This window comes from Kryptolebias marmoratus, linkage group LG19 (genome assembly GCF_001649575.2).
Source record: "Kryptolebias marmoratus isolate JLee-2015 linkage group LG19, ASM164957v2, whole genome shotgun sequence".
Lineage (NCBI taxonomy): Eukaryota > Metazoa > Chordata > Actinopteri > Cyprinodontiformes > Rivulidae > Kryptolebias > Kryptolebias marmoratus.
In genome coordinates, this window is record NC_051448.1 from 8,167,371 (window position 1) to 8,189,290 (window position 21,920).

General features: G+C 38.2%; 1 protein-coding gene across 2 annotated transcripts in view; it reads left to right on the top strand.

The window, feature by feature from the left end:
- The window catches only part of LOC108233439 (glutamate receptor, ionotropic, kainate 2), an 81,411-nt gene extending 63,969 nt beyond the window's left edge, over positions 1-17,442 (top strand). For both annotated transcript variants that reach the window (XM_017411902.3, XM_017411903.3), the window contains exons 12-16: positions 1,063-1,181; positions 2,868-3,085; positions 5,009-5,234; positions 9,237-9,487; positions 13,314-17,442. In XM_017411902.3, coding sequence (XP_017267391.1) covers positions 1,063-1,181; positions 2,868-3,085; positions 5,009-5,234; positions 9,237-9,487; positions 13,314-13,478 — 979 coding nt within the window. In that variant the 3' untranslated portion in view covers positions 13,479-17,442. The remainder of the gene's footprint in view (positions 1-1,062; positions 1,182-2,867; positions 3,086-5,008; positions 5,235-9,236; positions 9,488-13,313) is intronic.
- The last annotated feature ends 4,478 nt before the right edge of the window (positions 17,443-21,920 follow it).

Below are 21,920 nucleotides of genomic sequence, written 5' to 3' on the forward strand. Positions count from 1 at the left end.
TATACTTTTCTACCAAAACCCACTTCAAAAGATCTAAACTATCCTTTTAAGCTAAACGCTGCTGCTTGGCCATGCATTCTGTCAGTAAATATCCTCTCATAGACAGCCATCTGAACATGTGTGTCTCCTCCTCTGCATCTCTAACAACCGCAGCTGACAAATTGGCATTACATTTCTAAACATTCTAAGCCTTTAAGACATGCCCACAGGCTTATTAGCATGCACCAAGTTGGGGAAAAGCTCCTCAACAGCATTAGATGACAGGCCCCTCAACTCTGCATAAGCAATGTTCTCTCTATCAACCACTTCAGCACAAACTCAATCAATTCCTGATTCTTAACACTAACCCAATCACCTTGTGCTAATGCCATGCCACTTTTGCTTAGGATAATAAATGAGAAATGTCCACAAGTAACCCGAAGACACTGACAATCTGCCAAGACAGGTAGCAGATGGATGGGGGTAAAAGGGGGAGGGTCGTGGGGGAAGTGAAGCTGCGAGGGTAAAATAAGGTTTTGGTTGTTATAGGACAGGGAAGGGTACAGGCTGAAGAAAGAGGGTGAATATGTGAAAAGAGGGTGAGAAAAGAGCAAAAGCTGCCAGGAAGGGGATGAGAAACGGCTGTTGAGAGACTAAAGGAATAAAGAGAAAAGGGGGGGAAAAATGTGAGGAGAATATATCCGCAAATTACCAGTGATTACAGCTGCTGGGGGAAACATTTAGAAGCTCCAAAGTAGATGGAAATGTGCTCCAAGATCATCACGCAAGGATATTATCATCAGTGACAGTGTTTTTCCAGTTTATTGATCTATTCTCACAAAAAACGGATGACATTTGAATATGCCAATATGTTTATTTCACTGAAAGCACAAATGATTTCCTTCAGTTTCCGCAGGAGCTCTGATCCAATGCACAAAAACCAGATACCTACACATTTACATTCCTGTTGTATATGCTGTGTCAAAGTTCTGTTTAATTAACCATTTGATTTACATCAGGGAATTCACAGTTTTATGCTTTATGTGCTGACTTTTGTCTCTTCATATGCTCTTTCTTTTATAGGTTTAGCCCCTATGAGTGGTACAACCCACATCCATGCAACCCAGACTCGGACGTAGTGGAAAACAATTTCACGCTGCTCAATAGTTTCTGGTTTGGAGTTGGGGCTCTCATGCAGCAAGGTATTTGCCTCATCCTGTGGCTGCTGTTGCTCTGTGGAGCTGAAGCTCTCTGTACCCCACTGTTCCCAAGGGCTGGATTTATTTTTTGAACAAAGCCAGTCGCAAAAGACCAAGACCTCTGAAGCTTTTAGCAGGATTCAACCCACAGGAAATACAAACTAATCCTAAACCGGAAATGTAAAAATAAAAGATGTACTATGCAATTTAAGTAAAATCTTTAAAAGCTGTTGTTTTTATTTTTGGAACTCCCTGAAGGTGAAAAACAACCATTGAGCTCTCTAAGGAACAACTTGCTTTTAAAGACTTTTGAAAGCACGTAGGGTTGCTAAAATACTCTAAATTATGTTACATGTCAAAAATTAGTTTAAAAGCTTGAGAAAAGCAACATCTCAGTCTTCTTCAAAATTCAAGGCAAACATTTAAGTTGGGCTTTTTGTGACTATACCAACTTGTTTTGTTTTGTTTTGTCTTTAAATATAATTGCTGGTATTACATTCATCTTTACCCAATTTATGTATATTTGCTTTACCTGTATCAGTTAAATTATTATAACTAATTATAACTTCTCACCTAAGATCAAAGCTACAAACAGCATACAAAAGTTGAGTCCTAAGAAAAACTAAAATATTCTTCTGTTCCAATCGTGTGAACAAATAAAAGAGGAAGATTCGTTTAAGACCTTTGAGAACAATAAAAAAAAAAACACTTGGCAACATATTTAGAGTGTTTTTGCTTTAATTTAAACAATAAATACAAATGAAATGGCTTTAGAGTATCGGTATATTTACGTTAAGACTAGTTCTTGATAAATCTTTGTTACAAAATCCTGTGCCGTTATCTCGTACAAAATGTCCCGATATTTAAGGTTTAAAATACAGAACAAAGGACAAACACTGTTGTTGTATAATTAAATTAGACAAAAAAATTCTGTCCATTTATTTTCTATACTGAGAGTGTAAGGCCACTTTAAATTCTAAACATATTTAAACAGGTTCATATCAGATCACGTCTTAACTCGATAAATTCCATTTTTATGTTTATATGCTGGACTAAACGAATAAATAATTAGTATTTCTAAAGTATCTCCTGCACTTTAGTAAAAGCCCTGCAGTAGCTGGTTGGATGATGCAATGTTGTTTTCTTTGTGGATAGTTGCCAGGCTCAGAAGAAAACTCAAAGCGATCCAGTCTAAGCAACAGCAGCACTAACCGTAAAACTCTCTGATAATATGATGATCCAGCTGCCGATATTCAGTCCCCTGTTCTCTTGCCAGTGGCCTATCAGCACCTTGAGATCAGTGGGGTGTGGAGTCAGGATGTGAGGTTACCTTGGGTGCATGACTCTCTGACTCAAACAGCCTCTCACTTCTCCACACTGTTCTGAACAATCAATGCTGACTGTGTTTGATTTGGAATAATTGATTTATGCAAACACTTTGTTCCCAGAAGACATTTTACAGAGTACTTTTGGATTTCTGCCACACTTACTTCAAGACAGTTTAGCTTGTTTGAAGAGTTTGAAGTCATCTTGTGTTTAGAGTGATCTAATCATGAAGACAAAGGCACTTCTGCTTGAGCCAAAACTTGAAGTTTAGCCACATAAGAAGATTAGAACCACAGTCAGGGCATATTGAGATGAACATCTTTTTCAGTGTAACATTCACTCCTGCCACCTCCCTTACCTCAGGCTCGGAGCTCATGCCCAAGGCCCTGTCAACTCGAATAGTTGGAGGCATCTGGTGGTTCTTCACCCTTATCATCATTTCCTCATACACAGCCAACTTGGCTGCCTTCCTCACCGTGGAGAGGATGGAATCTCCAATAGACTCTGCTGATGATCTGGCCAAGCAAACTAAAATCTTGTACGGGGTGGTGGAGGATGGTGCCACAATGACTTTCTTCAAGGTAGTGATTTTCGTGCACCTCGCGCTCGTGTAGCTGAAACGCTAGATCGTCATGAGTTCAACAGATGTTTAAGATCCATACAAAAGTTTTATAAAAAGTCCAACAACCACAGCATTGGGCGTATTGTTTACCAAAGAGCAAGGTTCTGTAGGTTTTTTCTTTTGCCATACGTAGCATGGATTGTATAAAAAAGATGAACCAACAAAGTAGAAATACACTGTAATGTCCAACCACAGTTCAGTCCATCGTAGTGAGGTGAGGTTATGTGCCACCATCTTGGTAGGTGCCTCGTGGCATCCTGAGTTACTGCATGCATGGTGGCAGACCACGGATATCTGAGGGGGGAAAAAACTAAACTCAGCCAACAAGCCTAATGCTGTGCTAATAATTGTTATACCATTAATTGTTACTATTCTAATACACTGTCTAATTATTCCAAAGGTCTTCACTGTCTTTAGATTGGCCTGCTGTAATTACGGTAATGCAAGGTACGGAAGGTAGACATATACCGGCTAACTGGAAACATCAATATTTATGATATGTTCTCTTGAATAATAGCCATTAGTCTACAAACCTGTTTTACTTAATTTATGGGTAAATATGTGTGCTAAATATTGATGTAAAGGCTTCACAAAAGCTGTTATTCATGTCAAAATACTGAAGTGCACGTTATATAAGGAGGAAATTATGAGGAAAAAATGGTTACATTATTTAAGTTATTGGTCTAATTGCACTTAACAACAGATGCTTGTAGCAGAGCTCTGGTTAGACTAAGTACATCTGTAAAGTACAGATTACAGCACTTGGTAATAATGTTATCACAGTAACAGTAGCCTTTTAGCGTGAGCTCATTACAGAATACTCTTGTCCCGTGTTTTTACAGTCTGCATAATATGTTTATTTAAGTAAAATAAGGCTATTGATAAACATTTTAGTATGAATGACAGAGTATACAGCATGCAAAATGCATGAACAGTGTGAGGTTTCAACATGTAAACGGCACAGAGGGATAAGCACAACACTTAGCAAGATCTAACGGCCAGAGATCTCGCTTAGATCTGGTTGGAGCCATTCCAGTGTATTTCTAGTTCAATGAGATGGATGTTGCCAGTTTCAACATTTAAATTTCAATGTGAATCTACCCTACCATCTACCATCTATCTGCAGTTTATCACATGGCCAGCAGGGGGCAACACCTTTGGTTATATATGAAAAAAAAGGAATTGTGGGAAATTTTACTGTTCTGGCTTAATTTATGACCCCAGTAAACATTTTCTGAATAAGTTTGGAGTTTTATCACCAGTTCGAAGTTTTATTTAAAAGAACTCGGTGTCTATTTTGTGAAAAATGGTTCACTTTAGGGATAAAAAAAAAATACATTTCCTAACATACATTAGAGTGGAGCCTAGTTCTATGATATATTATATGTACCTCAAGAGACAGAGTAGTGCAGTTTGCAGCTTTGTCTTTTTGTTCCAATATTTATGACTAACCAGCAAACAAAAATGCTGAAAATAACTATTGTTTCGTAGATATATTCTTGGTTTACAGTTGCAGCCTATGTTTGATTCATTGCATTTTTGAAAGTGAGGATACACAATCTGTGTTTTCCAAGGTGAAGGCTTTTAAAACAGGACCATTTGTAAAGGTTTGGTAACAGCGAATTAAACATAAACGTTTAACGTACATGCAGCATCGGTAGGGGTAATTATTTATTGCACATATTTGAGATGGCTATTTGTTGTTAAAATTCCAGTCATGGATACTGCAACATAAAAAACAGGCTCTGACATTATCTCAAGAGGCATAACTTCGTATTTTCCCAACTCTATGGGTTTTTTTTTATTTTAATGATAAACAAGCTACATGATAAATACAAATTAAGTAGTATTTGATTGACTCCTTTCCTCTGCTCACTTGCAGAAGACCAAAATCTCCACCTACGATAAGATGTGGGAGTTCATGAACAGCAGGAGGCAATCTGTGATGGTGAAGAGCGTGGAGGAGGGCATCCAGCGTGTTCTGACCTCTGACTACGCCTTCCTTATGGAGTCCACCACCATTGAGTTTGTCACCCAGCGCAACTGCAACCTCACGCAGATTGGAGGCCTCATCGACTCCAAAGCTTATGGAGTGGGAACACCTATGGGTAAATGACCTGAAACATCACATGCGTTTATGCATCTGTATTTGGCTTGCTGTGTTTGGAGTGGGGGCTTCGAGAAGTACCATGATAGATAAAGTTATATGGTGCAGATAGGGTATGAGAACAGAGTGGTTGATCAATCTTTATGATGAGATCACGGCTGTGATGGTTTCTGAGTTGCCTGTAAAGCATTTGGCTGAATGAAAAGCAGTTGGCTGGCAAGGATGAATTTATGAATGACATTAAAGTGATGTCTGTCTTCTCACAAGCATTTCAAGTGTCCTGCTTTTTCTCTGAAACTATAATAATTTTCTAACAGAAGTTGTTTCTTTTATGGCTTGTCGTGTTCTACTTTGGGGTCACGTAGGGCATGAGTGTGCAACACAGAAAGCATTTTAAAAGTCCAGTCAGGCGGTAGAATACCTCTGACTTGCTCGAAACTCTCCAAGTTGTTTTTGATCATTAAATAACAACAAAAGAGCACTTCAGAGAGAATGAACGAGCACTTGCATCTGCTTTCAGCTCCTGATTTGAACCCAGATCATGTCAAAACCACTACCATCACCTTGGGATGCTGCGGAGAAGCTGGATCTTTCTAAATATTAGGCTACTACAACCATTTAACGAACATAACAAAGTATAGGTTTTAGCTCAAAGCTGTGGCATTCAGAGCCCACCAGCTGGAAAATGTAAAAATTTTTAAAGATTGAAGCCACGAGGGTTAGAGTGCTCGTGACAAGTCCACTGAGATCATTTTCACCAGCTGTAATCATGGCGTCTATCATCAGTCCATCAAAATACAAAGACTTATTTCTGGCCACTTACATCTTGACCCAACTTCTGCTGATTAGTGCAGAGTGGTTACGAATCTGCAGTGATGCAGTTGTTGCCCTATAAGAAAGACGAGGCGATGCTGTGAAATATGTTCCCGCTGTGCTCCTATAAGTGCAGAAGCACTTACAGTGATGCCCTTGAAATGGACATATAGAACCTATAACAGATTGTTTGTTTCCCTCTCATGTCGCGATACAGTAGGACAAAATCTAATTCAAATCACCTAAATATAGCAAGAAGCGGTTTAGGGTTTAAATGCATAATAGTTGCTAATTAAAATGTCTAATCTCAAAGCTATTACTGGCCATTAACCCATTTCTGTTTCTAATTCTCCTTTTCATTGCTCAATAGGCAAATTACAGCCTGCAGAATGTTTCCTCAGTGATAGAAGAGGACCTGAGATAGTTCATTACTTTATTAGTTTAAAGTGAGTTCTGTTTTCATGGCCACAGTCTTTGTAGAAGAATGGAATTTTTCTTTCTTTTTTTTAACAGCAGCTTTGTCCTTGTGTTTTTGTTCTAAATCCTACGAAAACCTCCGCCAATAGATTGACTTCTTGCACATAACTTTAGCACTAAAACAAAAGGACCTATATGTTATCTTAACCTTTTCGATGCTGCTGGCTTTTAAACGTCATTTGCCCAAAACACAAATGCATCATCTCTAGCTATCGACTCAAACTGTGATCCTATTAATACTTGAGGCGAGACAGTGTAAGAATGATGGATGTCCTCTGGAGTTGAATATCTGTTAGCTAGTTGTAAATGCACTGTGTGTAGAGCGCAGTGCTTTTTCCATTCGCCCAGATCTCGCTCTCCATATCCTCCTCTCTAAGGACCCATCCTATTAGCATTTATCCAAGGCCCGCTTTGTTAGGCCATCATTAATCATCTGAAATATGAGGGGGAACCAGAATCTGGGGACTCGGATACTTGATAGATCTCTCATCTTTAAATGAAGTGGAGAAATGCTCCTCACATGCAAAGCCCCATAAAGGAGTGTGTTTTGAGACTTGTACGTGCTTAAATGTGGAATACAAGTGAAGGTTGCTATCTCAAGGTGCTACAAAACACAGCACAAGTGCGCTTTCAGAAAAAGAAAAAGAAAGTATTTATGAAGAGAGAGGGAAAAAAGGGAATAAAAGAATATGCCGATAAATAAAAAAAATTCTGTGGCACTGTGTGTAATTTTCAATTTTGTAGTCCCGTCCCCTTGTCAGTGTGAATACACAGAGACTTAAAGATGAAAGGATGATGGATGGTGATAGATAAATGATAGATGAGCCGGGGAGAGGATTAACAAAAAGGGATGACAGGGAAAACTGATTCAGACGGGCACACAAAGTGATGTTACCCGCTACCTGGGGTTATATTTATTTTATATCCCCTGATGATTTAGCACAAAACGTTCTCATGTTTTTCAGAGTAGCATTATTTAAAAAAGAAATCATATATTTGTTTCAAGTCACGCTTTGTAACCACTAGAGACAAGTGCCTGAAATGGAAATGTACAAACTAGGCTTCATTATGCATGAGTTTGTAATCACATAAATACACTAATAAGCTTTTAGCGCAGATGAGCTCCCGGTGAGTGGTAATCTTTTTCTGCCTTGGTTAAGATAAGATGCTTGGATCTCTCGATTACTGTGGGACAATTATTAGTTCTTCGATCACACTGCTGTACCTTTGTGACAGATCAGATCTTCTGAAGCTGAGCTCTGTGGAAAGCTTATGAACAGTTAGCATCTTACCTGTTGTAGATAGGTCCAGTTTTAGGAGTTTCATAGAAGCTTTTATGAGTACTACTTTATAAACCTTTACGCTGCCATTAGTTATTTATATAGGATTTTGTGCCTATTGATATGATCAAATAGCAGCTTCAGCAACTAGCTGTAGCATTTCCAAAGCAGCCTGGGGAACTTTCAGCAGGAATATTGCAATGTTTCTGCCAGAATAATGGTGTAGTGCAAAATAACAATGATGTGAAGGTTTTTAAAATAACATTTGCATAAAACCGCAATGAAATTGTTGAGACTGGCGTTGTTGGAGTTGTAAGATGGCAGCAATCCAATTTGGTCTTGGTCCTTAGCTGTTAGCTCATCAATCCAGTTAAAAATAAACTCCATTTTTTTTAGTCTGAGGCTGTTCAACAAACCACCTACAACAGTTACGATATTAATAGTTCTTAATCTTTCCGTAGCAGAGGTGTCACCAAGGGAGGGCCGGGGAGGGGGAATGGTCCCCCTTATAAATGTGCTGTTGGGCCGCTACAGCTAATCAACCCTAACAAACATGAAAATGGCTGTAACTCGGCCAGTTTTACAAATATTGAGCTAAACTTTGGTGTGGTAGTATTTGAGAGTTGGGAGATATTTGGTTAGAAATTTGGCATAAAAGGCAGTGGGTGATATGCATTCTTTCAAGAAATACTGGTTTGAGTTATGAGTATGAATTTAAGAGAGCTTCAATGATTTAATTAGTAACTGTGCTGTGTTTATATATACATATAGCAAAAGGAGATTCCCTAACTTCCACATTGCAGTATTTTTCAAATCACCCCCATCTGGCCACCCCTGTTTCAAAGAACCCCACATCAAAAAAAATCTGAACTATCTCTTCAGTCGCTCATTATGGCACATTTCCATGTTTTGTAGATTTGTGTTTTTTTTTAACTCATCATGCATAAAAATGCAGTAATATAGAAACTCTACCTCCAGTAGTTATCCACATCTAATCCCAAACACATATGCAACCATGTAATGTTCACCCCATTGGACTGCTGTGTTTATTGGCTCTATTTTCGTCATATAAAAGCATCTGCAAAAAAAAGCAACTAATTTGTCAAAATCAACAGCAGCTCTGCCACACAAAGCCAAATTATTGCTGCCAGCTCCCCGCGCATTATAATTCACACACTGCAGAGATGAGTGAAAATTTTGAAATCACTCTGTGAAAATGCGGATTAGTGGGATTTGAAGAGGGACTTACAAAAAAACTCCCTCTAAAAAAAGCTAACGAGAACATGACAGGTTTTATGATCACAAGCCTTAAAATGTTTCAGACACCCACCAACAAAACAAAGACGTACCAGGCACAATCGGGTTGTATTTCGTCTTTCATATCCGGCTATTTACTATGTTCCCCATCTCATGTCGTGTTTTTCTGTTCGCAGGCTCCCCGTACAGAGACAAGATCACAATAGCTATTCTGCAGCTGCAAGAGGAAGGCAAACTGCACATGATGAAGGAGAAGTGGTGGAGAGGCAACGGCTGTCCCGAGGAGGAGAGCAAAGAGGCCAGCGCTCTGGGAGTACAGAACATCGGGGGGATCTTCATCGTGCTGGCTGCAGGACTGGTGCTGTCGGTGTTTGTTGCTGTGGGGGAGGTCCTGTACAAGTCGAAGCAGAACGCCCAGCTGGAAAAGGTATGGGAGACATTTGGTGAGGCTATAAAAATGGGTATAGGCAGTTTAAAAAGATGTGTTTCTCAGGATGATGAGCAACATCTGTGTCATTGGTTAAGTGTCAAAACTGTATTGTAAAAAAAAAAAAAAAAAGCAAAAATCCATTTATTTTAATGCAAAAAGCATGTTTGGTTGTACTTAAATAATTTAGCTTTTGTGTATAACATTTAAAGTGATCCATTATGCACTGAATGTGTTTTTATTTGCGTGTGAAAGAGAGAAATTATTTAGTTTAATTTATGTAAGAGCAAACTCTGCAGTCAGCCCACATTTTCTCCCACACATTCCACCAAGTTGTAATTTATGGTTTTTTGTGTCCAGCTTAGCATCTCCAGCTTATAATTGAAGACGGTTTGGTTTCAAGAAATCCTTCAATTGCTTGATTTGGATTTTTGTTTTGTTTTTTTTAGAAATTATCATACAAGTCAATTATACCAACTGAACGAGGTAGGGGCCCAATGTCCGTACATTTTAGGCAGTAAAGAAATTACAGCACGAGAGATTTAACTGAATCAAACAAGCAAAAAAAAAAAGGATTCTCACAAAAGAATCCCTCTTGCACAGCTTGAATTTGCGTTTTGCTGAAAGAGACAAAAGTTAAATCCAATTTGATCTCAATCCTGGCATCTACTTGTGGGTTTTAGGGGCGACAGGAGTCAACAGTGGTGGTATTTATTAATCGATTGCATCTGCAAAACATTTTTCAGCTGCTTTAAGTTTCAGAAGTGTCATCCAATTATCCAGCTGTTTTTTTCAGAAAGCTTTCAAAATGTCTTTGCAGATAATTTATCACGCATAAGTGGATTTTGCCGACACATTTCTTCATTTACAGCCACATCATTGTTCAGAGGGAGCGTTCGGAGCACTTACAGCAGCTCTGTCACTGTAAATGTGGCCACCTGAGAATAATTATTATTGCATGAGGAAATGTCTTTTAATCTGCCTACAGAACAGCGGTTTCTGCAGCAGTTCTCTACCCTCTGGTCATGTTTCTAGAAAGAGACTGAATATACTTCACTGTCTTTTATCTGTGCTCTATTTTAGTACAGGAGTGCACATGAATCATCACACGGAATGGAGTATTTATTTTAGTGCACTATAATAGGCGCAATTGTATTTCAGCATAATTGTTAAAGTCCCTTGATAACGTCCTTTAATTATTTACATCTAGAGGATTAGCATAGCGCAGCAGCGTGTTACTATATTTCCATTGTAATTATTTCTTGCTGTTTTTACAGACTGCACACCTTAGCTATCATTAATCAAGAGCTGCAGGACTGGGTCACAATATTCAGATGATTTGCAAATGCCATGATTTCTAGGCTTCCAAGGTGCTGGTAATTTGCATACAGACAACAAACCTCTTCTTTCCCTCCCTGCCAGTCTCCTCTACTCTAACATCACCCTTTTCTTTTACCATCATCCAGTTTTTTTGTTTTTTTTTTGACGATTTATTTTCCCTCCTTTGCACTTCTCCACTTCCTTAATCAATCCACTTTTTGAATTAAAAGAAAGAAGAAAAAAAATCTCATTCTTATGTAAAACTGGAGGAAAAACAAAAATACCTGGAGCCTGAGCCATCTACAGATATCAATCTCACACACCCACACACATACACAAACAAAAAATAATAGCTTCATATCTGAATGCTCTTGCGTTTCTTTTATATCCTCTCCCCTCCTACACCCTTTGAATTTGAATTGCGTTTTGCATAATCGGGACAGGAATGCATTGGAATTGGATTTGGCGAAGTTGGTGCAAAGGCATATTGACGTTTTATAGGATTTTACAGCACATGCATAATTCAGGGACAAACAGAAGCTCATATTACTGCCGTTACGTAACACTGAGATGTTTTTGAATGGGGTTATCAATATTTTTGGACTTAATCTTCTTAAGTGGATATGTTGTCCTCGAGGTACCATCATTACATTTTCTTACACGTTTCTCCCCGGATTTAGTCCTTGGCACGGAGCAAAAGGCTGTGAAACAATATTTGGAGTTTTGTGCGACACTGAAGCCGACAGCAATAAATCTGGAACAGACACTTGTAAATCAGAGCTTTCCAAAGAGAGTTTAGGAATGGAATAAAAATATCTTCTTTCACTTGTAATTTTTTTTAATCTGTTGTCAAAATTTGTCACAGGTACTTAGGAAATTGTGCTATTCCTAAAGTTTTCTTACTTTTGTTGCTGCTTTTTGTCGGTGATAATCTCCAACAGCTTAATCATCCATTAAATCTTGCACAAGTAATTAACAGTATTTATATGGTTATTGTCAGTTAAATGCTTTGAGCAGCAATATCGAAGCCTCAGTAAATTCACCTATAAAAGTCAGGATAAGTCGGATGCTCTCTTTTTGCAACCTTTTGGATAAGTCAGTGCAAAGTGCCAACTTAAATCACTAAAGTCCACAGTAAACTATTTACTTTATAGGCATTAATGCCATTTGGTGAACAAACATTTTGCACATTTACTTAGCTACTTAACTCTAACACTGAACAAATTGACCTGATAAACAAAGATCTTATTAGAGCAGACTAGATCTGGTCTAATAAGATCAATGTTGTTGTTTTTTCTGACCAAAGAAAAAAGAAAAATACAATATTACTGTTGTTTTAGGCAGGGATGATTTTATGATCTTCCAGCAATGGGGCCCAAGGTCCTTTCTTTCACTTCTTAATTTTGTCTTCATTTCTACTCTAAGGGGTTTTCTTATTTAAGCCCCAATATTTTTTTTTTTAACTCAAATTTTTAAACAAACAAAATTGAGTTGGACTTCTCATTATTCTTTTTATTGAATTCATCTATCCTAAAGACAAATGATATTTATCAGTTTTCTTCATGTGTCAACTGCTAACCATATATTTGAACTCTCACACAGGTGGGTTGTCATCATTCAGAGTCAGATTAATGTAGACTGGTTTCATTTGCCTAGTTCTGAGGAGTGTAGGGTTTAATACCACCCCAATTTGCTTCCGAGGAGCTCTCTTGTAATCTTCCAAAGAGGTCAGGATAAATGTTTCTGAGTTGTTTTTTATTTGTTTTTGTCCAGTCCTTGTATCTGACTGTGATAGCATATTGCGCAGCGTGGACAAGTGGAGTACAAACAAGCAGTATTAGACCTAAAATAACCCACAACAAATGAACAATATCTGAAAGTCCTGTCTTTAATCAATTTTTAAGAAGCAAAAATCTGAAATAGGACCTGAAAGATGTGTCATTTTTCAGATGTTCATATAGTGTGAAGTTTTCGGCTAATAGCACCTTTAGAAAATGGCCTTGTTGATGCTAAAATACTATTTTTATGTGTCAAACTGTAATGTAATTATCATAGATTCAGCTAAAAAAGGTGGAACAAATAGTGACTTTGTGACAGGCTGCTGGAAACAAAGTGTCTAAACATCCCATTTAAAATTGGTTCTCAGCTAAGTTATCTGTCATATGTAGACACAACACCAGTTTGTCTCTTGAGTTTAGGAGCCATTTTATGCCTGAATAAACCATAGGTTATGTGTCTTAATGAAAAATTTAAAAAATCTGTAAAAATGATCAGTTGCTGCACTAAAAATGAGCAAAGGTCCAAAGGAAAAAACTCTTCAAGACCTTCAGGAAGCCTGGAGAAATACTGCTCAGGACCACTGCACGGTTACAAGAAAGTCTGGCTCCTTGGAAGCAAATTAAACAGAAAATGAGGGATGATTCAAGACTTTTGCGCAGCACTGTACATGACAAACACCGTGGCATCTGGTATACCTTACCCCTCCTCTCTGTTTTTTCTTCTGCAGCGATCATTCTGCAGCGCCATGATGGATGAGCTGCGCGTGTCTCTGAAGTGCCAACGCCGCCTCAAACAAAAGCCTCAGCCACCCGCCATTGTCAAGACGGAGGAGGTCATTAACATGCACACGTTCAACGACAGGAGACTCCCAGGAAAGGAAACCATGGCATGAGCGCTGACAGCACCCCGAGCAAACCCCCTCAATAACAATCATGGAGGGGGAGACAGGGGTCAAATTAATGCTGACTTAACTACAGACTGAGGTTAGCAGTACAAACAGGATTCCTTTTGAACCCACTTGCTTATGTAGACAGATGTTTCCTGTGGAAATGTAGATACCTGAGCAGTGTCACCTCACTGTGACATTTACTTCTTGAAGGGAGCTGAAAACTGCGGACTCTCTGCGTCGGGCTGGTGTGTAAACTGAAAGCAGATCCAAGCAAGCTTGTGACGAAACAAAACAAAACAAAAAAAATTAATAATAATTAAAAAAATATATATTAGTATGGTCCACACCAGAAGTGGATTTAAACACACACGAATACACGTAAACACACGCACGCACACACACACTCTTATTTTACACACTTTAACTCTTGTGCTTAAGGGAAAACTCTGTTTGGACAGTAAAAACCAGTTGTAGTTTTTTCTGTTGCTGTCCAAGCCCTTTTTGTCTTACCTTCATGTGTGTGGCCCGATCAGTCCCTCCCTTCAGTGGCTTGAGTTTCCCTCCAATAATTTATACAAAAACACTAATCTCACACCAACACATGAAACAGTAGTCAGTGCCATATGATTTTATTATAAAATGATGTATAAAAGTGATATTTAGTTTGCAATCATCTATGCTGACCTTGTCAAATACTCATCATTTTCTTCTGTAATGCCTTTCTTGTGCCAAAGTTCTGCCATTGTAAAGAACTTACTACCATGCCTATTATGTTCAAAGCCTCTGCAAGAAATGTATACTATCAGAGTCCTTAATCATGTCCGTCCTTACACACTGTCTGCAGTTTTCAATCTGTATAAGTTGTTGTTCAAGAGGCAGGATTTCTACAAAAGTGTTTGGGTTTTTTTCTTTTCTTTTTTGTACAAGAACAAGAGGTTTTGTAGTACTTTGTATCATGGTAGCCCCATCCTGTGGACAAAACATGTAGCAGATACCGACTCAGCCCTCGAATTCTGTCAACAAGCTTTCAGACTGTGCTCATCTCTTTCATCAGTCTAATATTCAGTCTGTTGTGTGCCAGTCTCACGGGGCCCAGCAGTTCATACTGTTTGGGGACAATGTAGTGGATTTTGGTGGGTGAGTGAAATAGAATTGTAAATGAAGTGGTGCTCAAAAGAAGGCGGTGACTCATTCTGGAGAACTGTTGTCCTGTCAGCAGAGTCTTGACAGTGCGGGTAGCTAACGGTAGCTTTGATGAATCACCATCAAAGAAATGGTAAATCATGCAAATGTTGCTTGTGTGGAATGCAAACATAACTGTAGTTTTGTAGCCATGTTGGACAACAGATTTTCTTTTTTTTCCTGGCAGGCCCTAAAAGTCTTGTTTGTTTGTTTTTTTTAACTTGAGGAAATAATTATTGTGCGGACCAGCACACATACAGATATGAGGAAGTTAACTGTAAAAACGACATCATTTGAAGTCATTTAAATAGTTTAAATGAACTGACAAGGTTTGCATTTAAAATGCTGTTTTTCTTTTATTTTAGAGTTTAAAATAAAAACTATTTTCAGTGTTATTTGTTGCAGCCATAGACTGTATATATTATAGATGAAGGCTGTGTTCAAAATGTTCACTCGTTCACTCACTCACCACGTTGTGGACACTATATAGTAGACTATATACGGAATAGGGGACGCCACTGTGTTTTTGCATTTCGAACACTACTCAAAGGCAGCGTACTTCATAATTATGCGCCGAGTATTCGCAGTCAGATGAAATAAACATCAACAAGATTTGCTGCAATACACGTCTGACACTGAAGTGATGGTCAACATAATTTCCCTGGTTTTGGCTGAGATAATGTAATGATCACCTCTGTTTATAACACCAACATAATATTTATTTATACATATCTGTTTTTTGTCATACTGTATCTTTTTACATAACCAAGAACTGTAGCTCTAGCTATATAGAGTAAGAACCTTTACCATACTGAAAATGCGAATAAATATTCAAAAAATAAATAAAATCAATATTTTTGTACAGAACAAAAGATTTTAAAACTGTAGTTTTTGTGCAAATAATAACAACAAGCCACATAACATTATAATGTTTGAAATGCGGCTCATTTTATATTGTGATTTAGAACATATCTTTAATATTATAAAGGATCAGCACACATTTCCTCATAATTTCTCCGCCCCACAGCTCAGACAGACGAGGAGATGACTCACATTATATCTGAGACGTCTATATAATTAAAGGCATTTTCACTGAGTCTGATGAAAATCACAATAATGATCTGTGGACGTTAGCGTCAGCTGTGATGAGCGTGCAGTGTCGGCTCTGGCCGCAGTGCATTATGGTCTGTTTCCACCAATGTAATGAACAACTTTTGTACACCTCTTTTATTGTACCTCTTGACCAGTTTCTAGGGCACTATATAGTGGATGAAAAATGTGCTAAAATTCACTATAATGTTAACGAGTGGACAATTCGAACACAGCCCAAGCCCGCCTTGTCTTGTTGTTGGGAATTTGAGGCCAGCAGGACCTGGTTTATGAGAGCTGCCATGTTGTATTTTTGTAACCAGAGGATGTGGGGTTGTAACTCCCGCCTACTCTCCCACGCACAATCATGGTGTCACACATGAAATGACAGCTGAATGGTTAAAAAAAAATAATTATATTTTAACATGCAGCAACAAGGTAAAAAACTATGCGAGTCAACAGCTGAAAAAAAATATCTGAGGTGTATTTTTCTTTTTTACCAAAGGCGACGTTTCGTTCATTTATTTGGAGGGGGCAGGACTCAAAACTCGGACTGGAACCAGCCTGCAGGGCAGCTTCAACTTCTGGGTTCCTGTCAGACTTCTAGATATATACAGACTATAGTTGGAACAAGAAACACTCTTGTGAAAACCGCCAACATAATCAGGCATTCCTGCTGTTTTCAGCTGACATATAGTGTATGCCACCATCACAATAAATCTTCTGTAAGACTGCTAATGTGGCCTTGCAGATTTATTTGTCCAGAGCTCCAAATGAAACCATCAGTCTAGTAGGAAGTTCATCATATATTCAATTAATATCACCTTGTTCTAAAAAATGTTTACAAATTGGTGTCAGTATGAGTATACATAAATAGCTTTTTTTGTTATTTACATTTGAAATATTGTGAAAAAATGTCATTTCACTGGTGGATATTTTTCACTTAGTTTGAAAATGATCCCTTTTCAGACACAATAAAGAAGTAATAATAACTGACCTCAAAGGCACCTTAATGATGGGCAGTAAATGAATGTATGAAACAGTGCAGCTGCAATAGATCTGACTTTGGACTAACGTAGAACATTGAGGTGCTCGTAAGTTGAAATTAAATGTTGCACCTTAGCTCAAAAACCAGGTTGTGCTTCACTCATCTTGCCTCAAGTGGGCTTGATCATCTTGAGGGCATGATGTTGATGAAAGCTTGTGGGCTGAGCAAATCATTTATCCACTAATTGTCTCCAGATGTGTATCCTCCTCATCATGTAACACAACCCACATTCGGTCCCACAACTCTTGCTGTCTGTTAACTCTGTTCCCCGCTGTAAAAAATGACAAGCATACTTGGTAGGTTACTACTCCCACTGCCCCTGTTTTGACCTGTTTAACTGTTATTCAGGGTTTTAGACAACCAAATAAAACAACGACACAAGGGCCAATCCTGGCGTTGACGCCCCTGTTGTACGCTCATGTACAGAAACTGACGGGGGGAGGCAATATCCTTTATCTTACTGGTGGTCTACCAGCGTTGCTTGTCATTTTCCATTGAGCTAAATCTAGTGGTGCAAGCCGAAGTGATTGAAACATTCATCAAATGAATCTAAAGGCTTGGCTGTTGAAAACAATATGTGAGCTCATGGAGTCTGACATTGATGCAAGGTTTTACAAAAACTGTCATTAAAAATGTCAAAATTTCAAACGGTGTCTTTTTTTTTTTTGCATTTTTATCCCTCACCGCTAAAAGGCAAAGGTGATAATGTTTTTTGCCTGTGTCTGCGTGTTAGCACAATATCTCATGAACCACTGGCCGAATTTGAATTAAACTTGCAGAAAGTAATCATTAATTGTAGATCTACAGCAGGATTATTATTTGGCGCCAATCTAATTCAAAATGGTTGTCACAGCCAGTCACAACCTAGTCAGTTTCACTGATAATGTGTTAAAAATGTGGTGTGATTGTAGCTGACAATGATTCCCAACACACACTCCAAGTGTGATTCTTTTTCTGAAAACTTTATAGTTAACTGTTAGGAGTCAACCCTGTTGGTCTATTAGCAAAATATCTCATGAACCACAGGATGAATTTTAGTACATTTTTTAGAAGGCAATCATTGGATGTACTTTTCTAACTTTGGGATCAACCTGATTCAAGATGGCCACCACAGTTTTACAGATATTTAGCTAAAATTTGGTGTGGCGGTGTCTGACATATTCTAAGCGTGACATCTCACAATATTGCATGAAATCCTGCATAATGTTATTTTCAAGGTTTGACTAAAACAGCTATAACTTTGTCTTTTTTCGACACAAGATAATCTTAGTATAAAACTCGTTCAAAGTGATGGGCGATATGCATTCCTTCAAGGATTCATTTTTATTATTTTGCCAAGACAGCACAACATGTACTTATCATATAGGTGTTGCCAGTATTTATAAATGTCAAGTTAATTTATTAACTCCTCCAAAATCTAATCTGATTTAAATGTAGGCTTTCGGGTTATTAATTTTTTAATAAATCAAATTTGAGGGCATGATTAACGGGCTCATTTTTTTTTTTTACTGGCTCATGGTGCATCTATCTACCTAGCTGAGCACCTTTCCCTTCGGCTCAGACAAGGTTCTTTGGAAGTTGCAATAAAAACCGTGTCTGCAGCTGGAGCTCTGCTGCCGCTACACAAATGGCCACCCTGTTCGCCCTTCAAACTGACAGTGAAGGTCAGAGGATGCTTCAGTGCGTTCAGCAGGGACCGTTTTAGTCTGTCACACTTATTTCCATCATATTACATCCTTCCTCCTTTTTCTAAGTGGTGATTGGAAAAGGTATCCTTGGATAACATCTTGTTCATTAGTCAATTAATGGCCAAGATTGCGCTGTGGACGGAATATGGCTTTTGTGAATGTGACTTTGGTTTGTCATACAGATATCATAAGCTAATAGAGTCTGCCAAGAAAAGGCTTTGCTAAAGAGGACATTTATACACGTTCTCATTTCCTTGTGATTTTAATAATTCATGATCAAAGATCGCAGATTAATTTTATGTAAGTCCAATTTGATTTTTTTTTCTTTGAGGAAGCAGAAGCATGTAAGTAAGTTCATTAAAATATTTATATACAAAAGATGAGAAGAAAATAATGTTGCAAATATACCTTCTTTCCATTTACTTTATGTACATTTGTTTATGATTTTTTTTTTTGTCTTGATACTGCATTCAAGGTTTTAGTTTGTCACATTGACGTTAATAAAGCTGGACAAAATCACTCTATGAACTTCTTAATATGAAGGGTAGGTGTGGGGGGTGCTGCCATGTTGTATTTTTAGAACCATAGTCTGCGCATTATGATGTGTGGTTGTACCATCGATATGAAAGTCCCACCTACACACCCTGCCAGCCTGCCAACAGGCTGTCAACTTGTCAGTCACGGTGTAACATGACTCTATTTTTTAAGCCTCAAATATCTAATTAAAACTAAACCTATTTTTTTAAATGCATATTTGAACACAAAGCAGCAAAGTAAGAACTACATAAATCAACAAAAAACAGTTCATTTAAAATATATATTTAAAGTGTATTCTCTTTTTTTTTTTCTTTTTTTAGTTCAGGAAAATGTCCCATTTGTTTACGTGGAGGGGCGGGGCTTAAAAATTGTGCTGCAGACAATTAGCTGACTAGATGGCACTCGTCTTTTGTGGCTTCAATTTCCAGCTTCCAGTCCTGTCTCTAGTTATAATCTGTGTCTATAGTTTGTCACAGCAGCCACTTACGACTTTATTTCACTGTATTTGGTTTGTGTTAAGCCAAGAAGGTCCTATAGAGATATAAGATCTCTTGTTCCCAGGAGCATTTGTCAAAATGCATAATGTACTTTTTAAAAAATCAACTATTTTTAGAACAGGAGCTCATCAGATCATTTAGATTCCTATTTTCCAGCTGATTACTTTGACCATAGGCGTCACATGACCTTTGCTGCTGGGACATGTGCTCCAGTTAAACCTCAGCTGTGTTTTAATCTGACAGTGAGGGGTAAATTCTTATAATAGTAAATGAGACACTTTTTACTCTCCAGACATTAGCACTACATTGTGTTAGTCTGTACACCTTTGCCTATTGTTCACACCATTGATCCATAGAGGGATACACAAAGAAGTCCACTGTGTTCCTACGTAATACTGCACTCTCTGCAGACTCTCGCTGAAGTTAAAAAAAAAAAATCTGCTGTGAAACAGTTTGTGTCTTTGGAGCTTCTTGCAACATATGCAGCAATATGAACAATCGTGTAGTTAGCAGTTTGATGTAGCTACATACTGGAGATGGAGTGTGACAGTTTACATGCACTTTCTGATAGAATAATTACGTGATTGTAGCAAAAACAAAGCCCAAGGGCCAAAGAAAAAAAGCAACTACAAGCTCATCTCAGGGAAAAACCTGACAGGTAATGTTAGCTCCATGACTCTGCCTTTATGTCTGAGCTGCGAGCATGTTTACAATATAAGATATCAGATTCCTTCTGTTATTTTTTATCTGTTCTGCTAAAACGTGGCTTTGCTTTTTAATGTTTTTAATATACAAGATAGACAATAATTTGAAGCAGGGTGTACCCTGCCTTTTGCACATATACTATTGATACAGGAACCCCCCCCCCCCCCCCCCCATGACCCTGGACAAGAGACACCGGCCACAGGAAATAGATGGATGTATTGGATCAAACCCTCAAGGTCAAAGAAATGTTATCTGACTGCATTTACCACAAAAAGCTAATCTTCAGTGAGATTGTTATCATAAAACCAATACAGATTAGTGTGTATTACTGTTTTGCCTATAAATTAAACCTGCTTTTTTGTTTAAATTATTTGCAAAGGTGGACAGAAAAGATGGTTAAAATGCAAAAAAAAAAAAAAAAAAGCTTATTTTTTGCTCAAATTTCCGCAGTAGGCTCCACCATTAAGCAACAGTGTGTAATGTTGTAGTTTTATGAATGTATAGCGGCTGTGGTACATTGACTCAGTATGTTTAGGGCAAAACAACGAAAAGCTGAAGGAAGAAAAATACTGGAGAGATCACTAAGGTAAAGTTATAACTATCAGTTGCCACAGACAATCTTATCAATATCAAGGATGCATTTCTTTTTTAAGAAATAGATATATCGTACAATTTTACCTTTACAAGTTGTTTCAGTTTCAGCTGCAAGTGTAAAATAGCCGTCTCAATAGTTCATTATATAGACACACAAACACACACTGGGGCAAAAACATAATCATCCGCCTTTCAGCGGCTGGCAATAAAAATAGGCATGAGGTTTACCAATTAATGTAAGATGTAAAATGCAGGCTATTTTTAAAATCTAATTAATGACAGCTTCTTCGAAACAATAAATATTTCATTCCCCCTTCGTCAAATGGTCTGTAAATAATTTAATGATTAGTTACCATGCAGCTCAACAACTGAAGTACTGATCCTTTTTGTTGACTGTTTAGCTTGCAGTAGATGAATCCCCTTCAGCTGACATTTCAGTGCTGCATAAATGAGCTTTGACTCCATGTGGAGTTCAGCATGTATAATATGAAATCCTGGGGAAATGCAATAAAAGGGGGAATTGCTGAAGCTGGCTGGACTGGACAGTCAGGGTTGGTTGGAAAATGATGATTTGGTGCACATTAGGATCTCGTATCACCCTAAAGAAAGAACGGGGGGGGGGGCACGTTGGAAGAACCGCTGGCACCTCCACGAGGAAATCAAACCACTTTAGCCAAACTAAGAGAATAAGTGTTTGTTTGCATCTATTTGACACCTGTTTGCAGATTTTTACAGTCACACGAAGCCCATTTTGACTGCAAATAATTTCAATTTGAAAAAGTGATCTTTTGTGTCATGCAGCAATTTGTTTAGTTGCGGATTTTATATGGTTTTTTTTTCCCCTCCCTGTGGCAGATGTGTTGTGGTGGGTGGCAGCTGCAGAACGGAGGAGCACAGATTGCTAAGTGATTCACCCTGCTCCTGGCGTCTCTGTTACCCCCACGAGTCTTTCCACTGACAGTGTTTTCATTTCTATTTGCTTCGTGTGTAACTAGCATGGTGGGCTAGCTGCTTTGACAGCTCTGTCAGGAAAATGACAATGCAGGTCTCTTTGCTTGGAGGTTATTTCCTTTCCGTGACCTGTTCTTGCAGCGGGGTGGGGGTG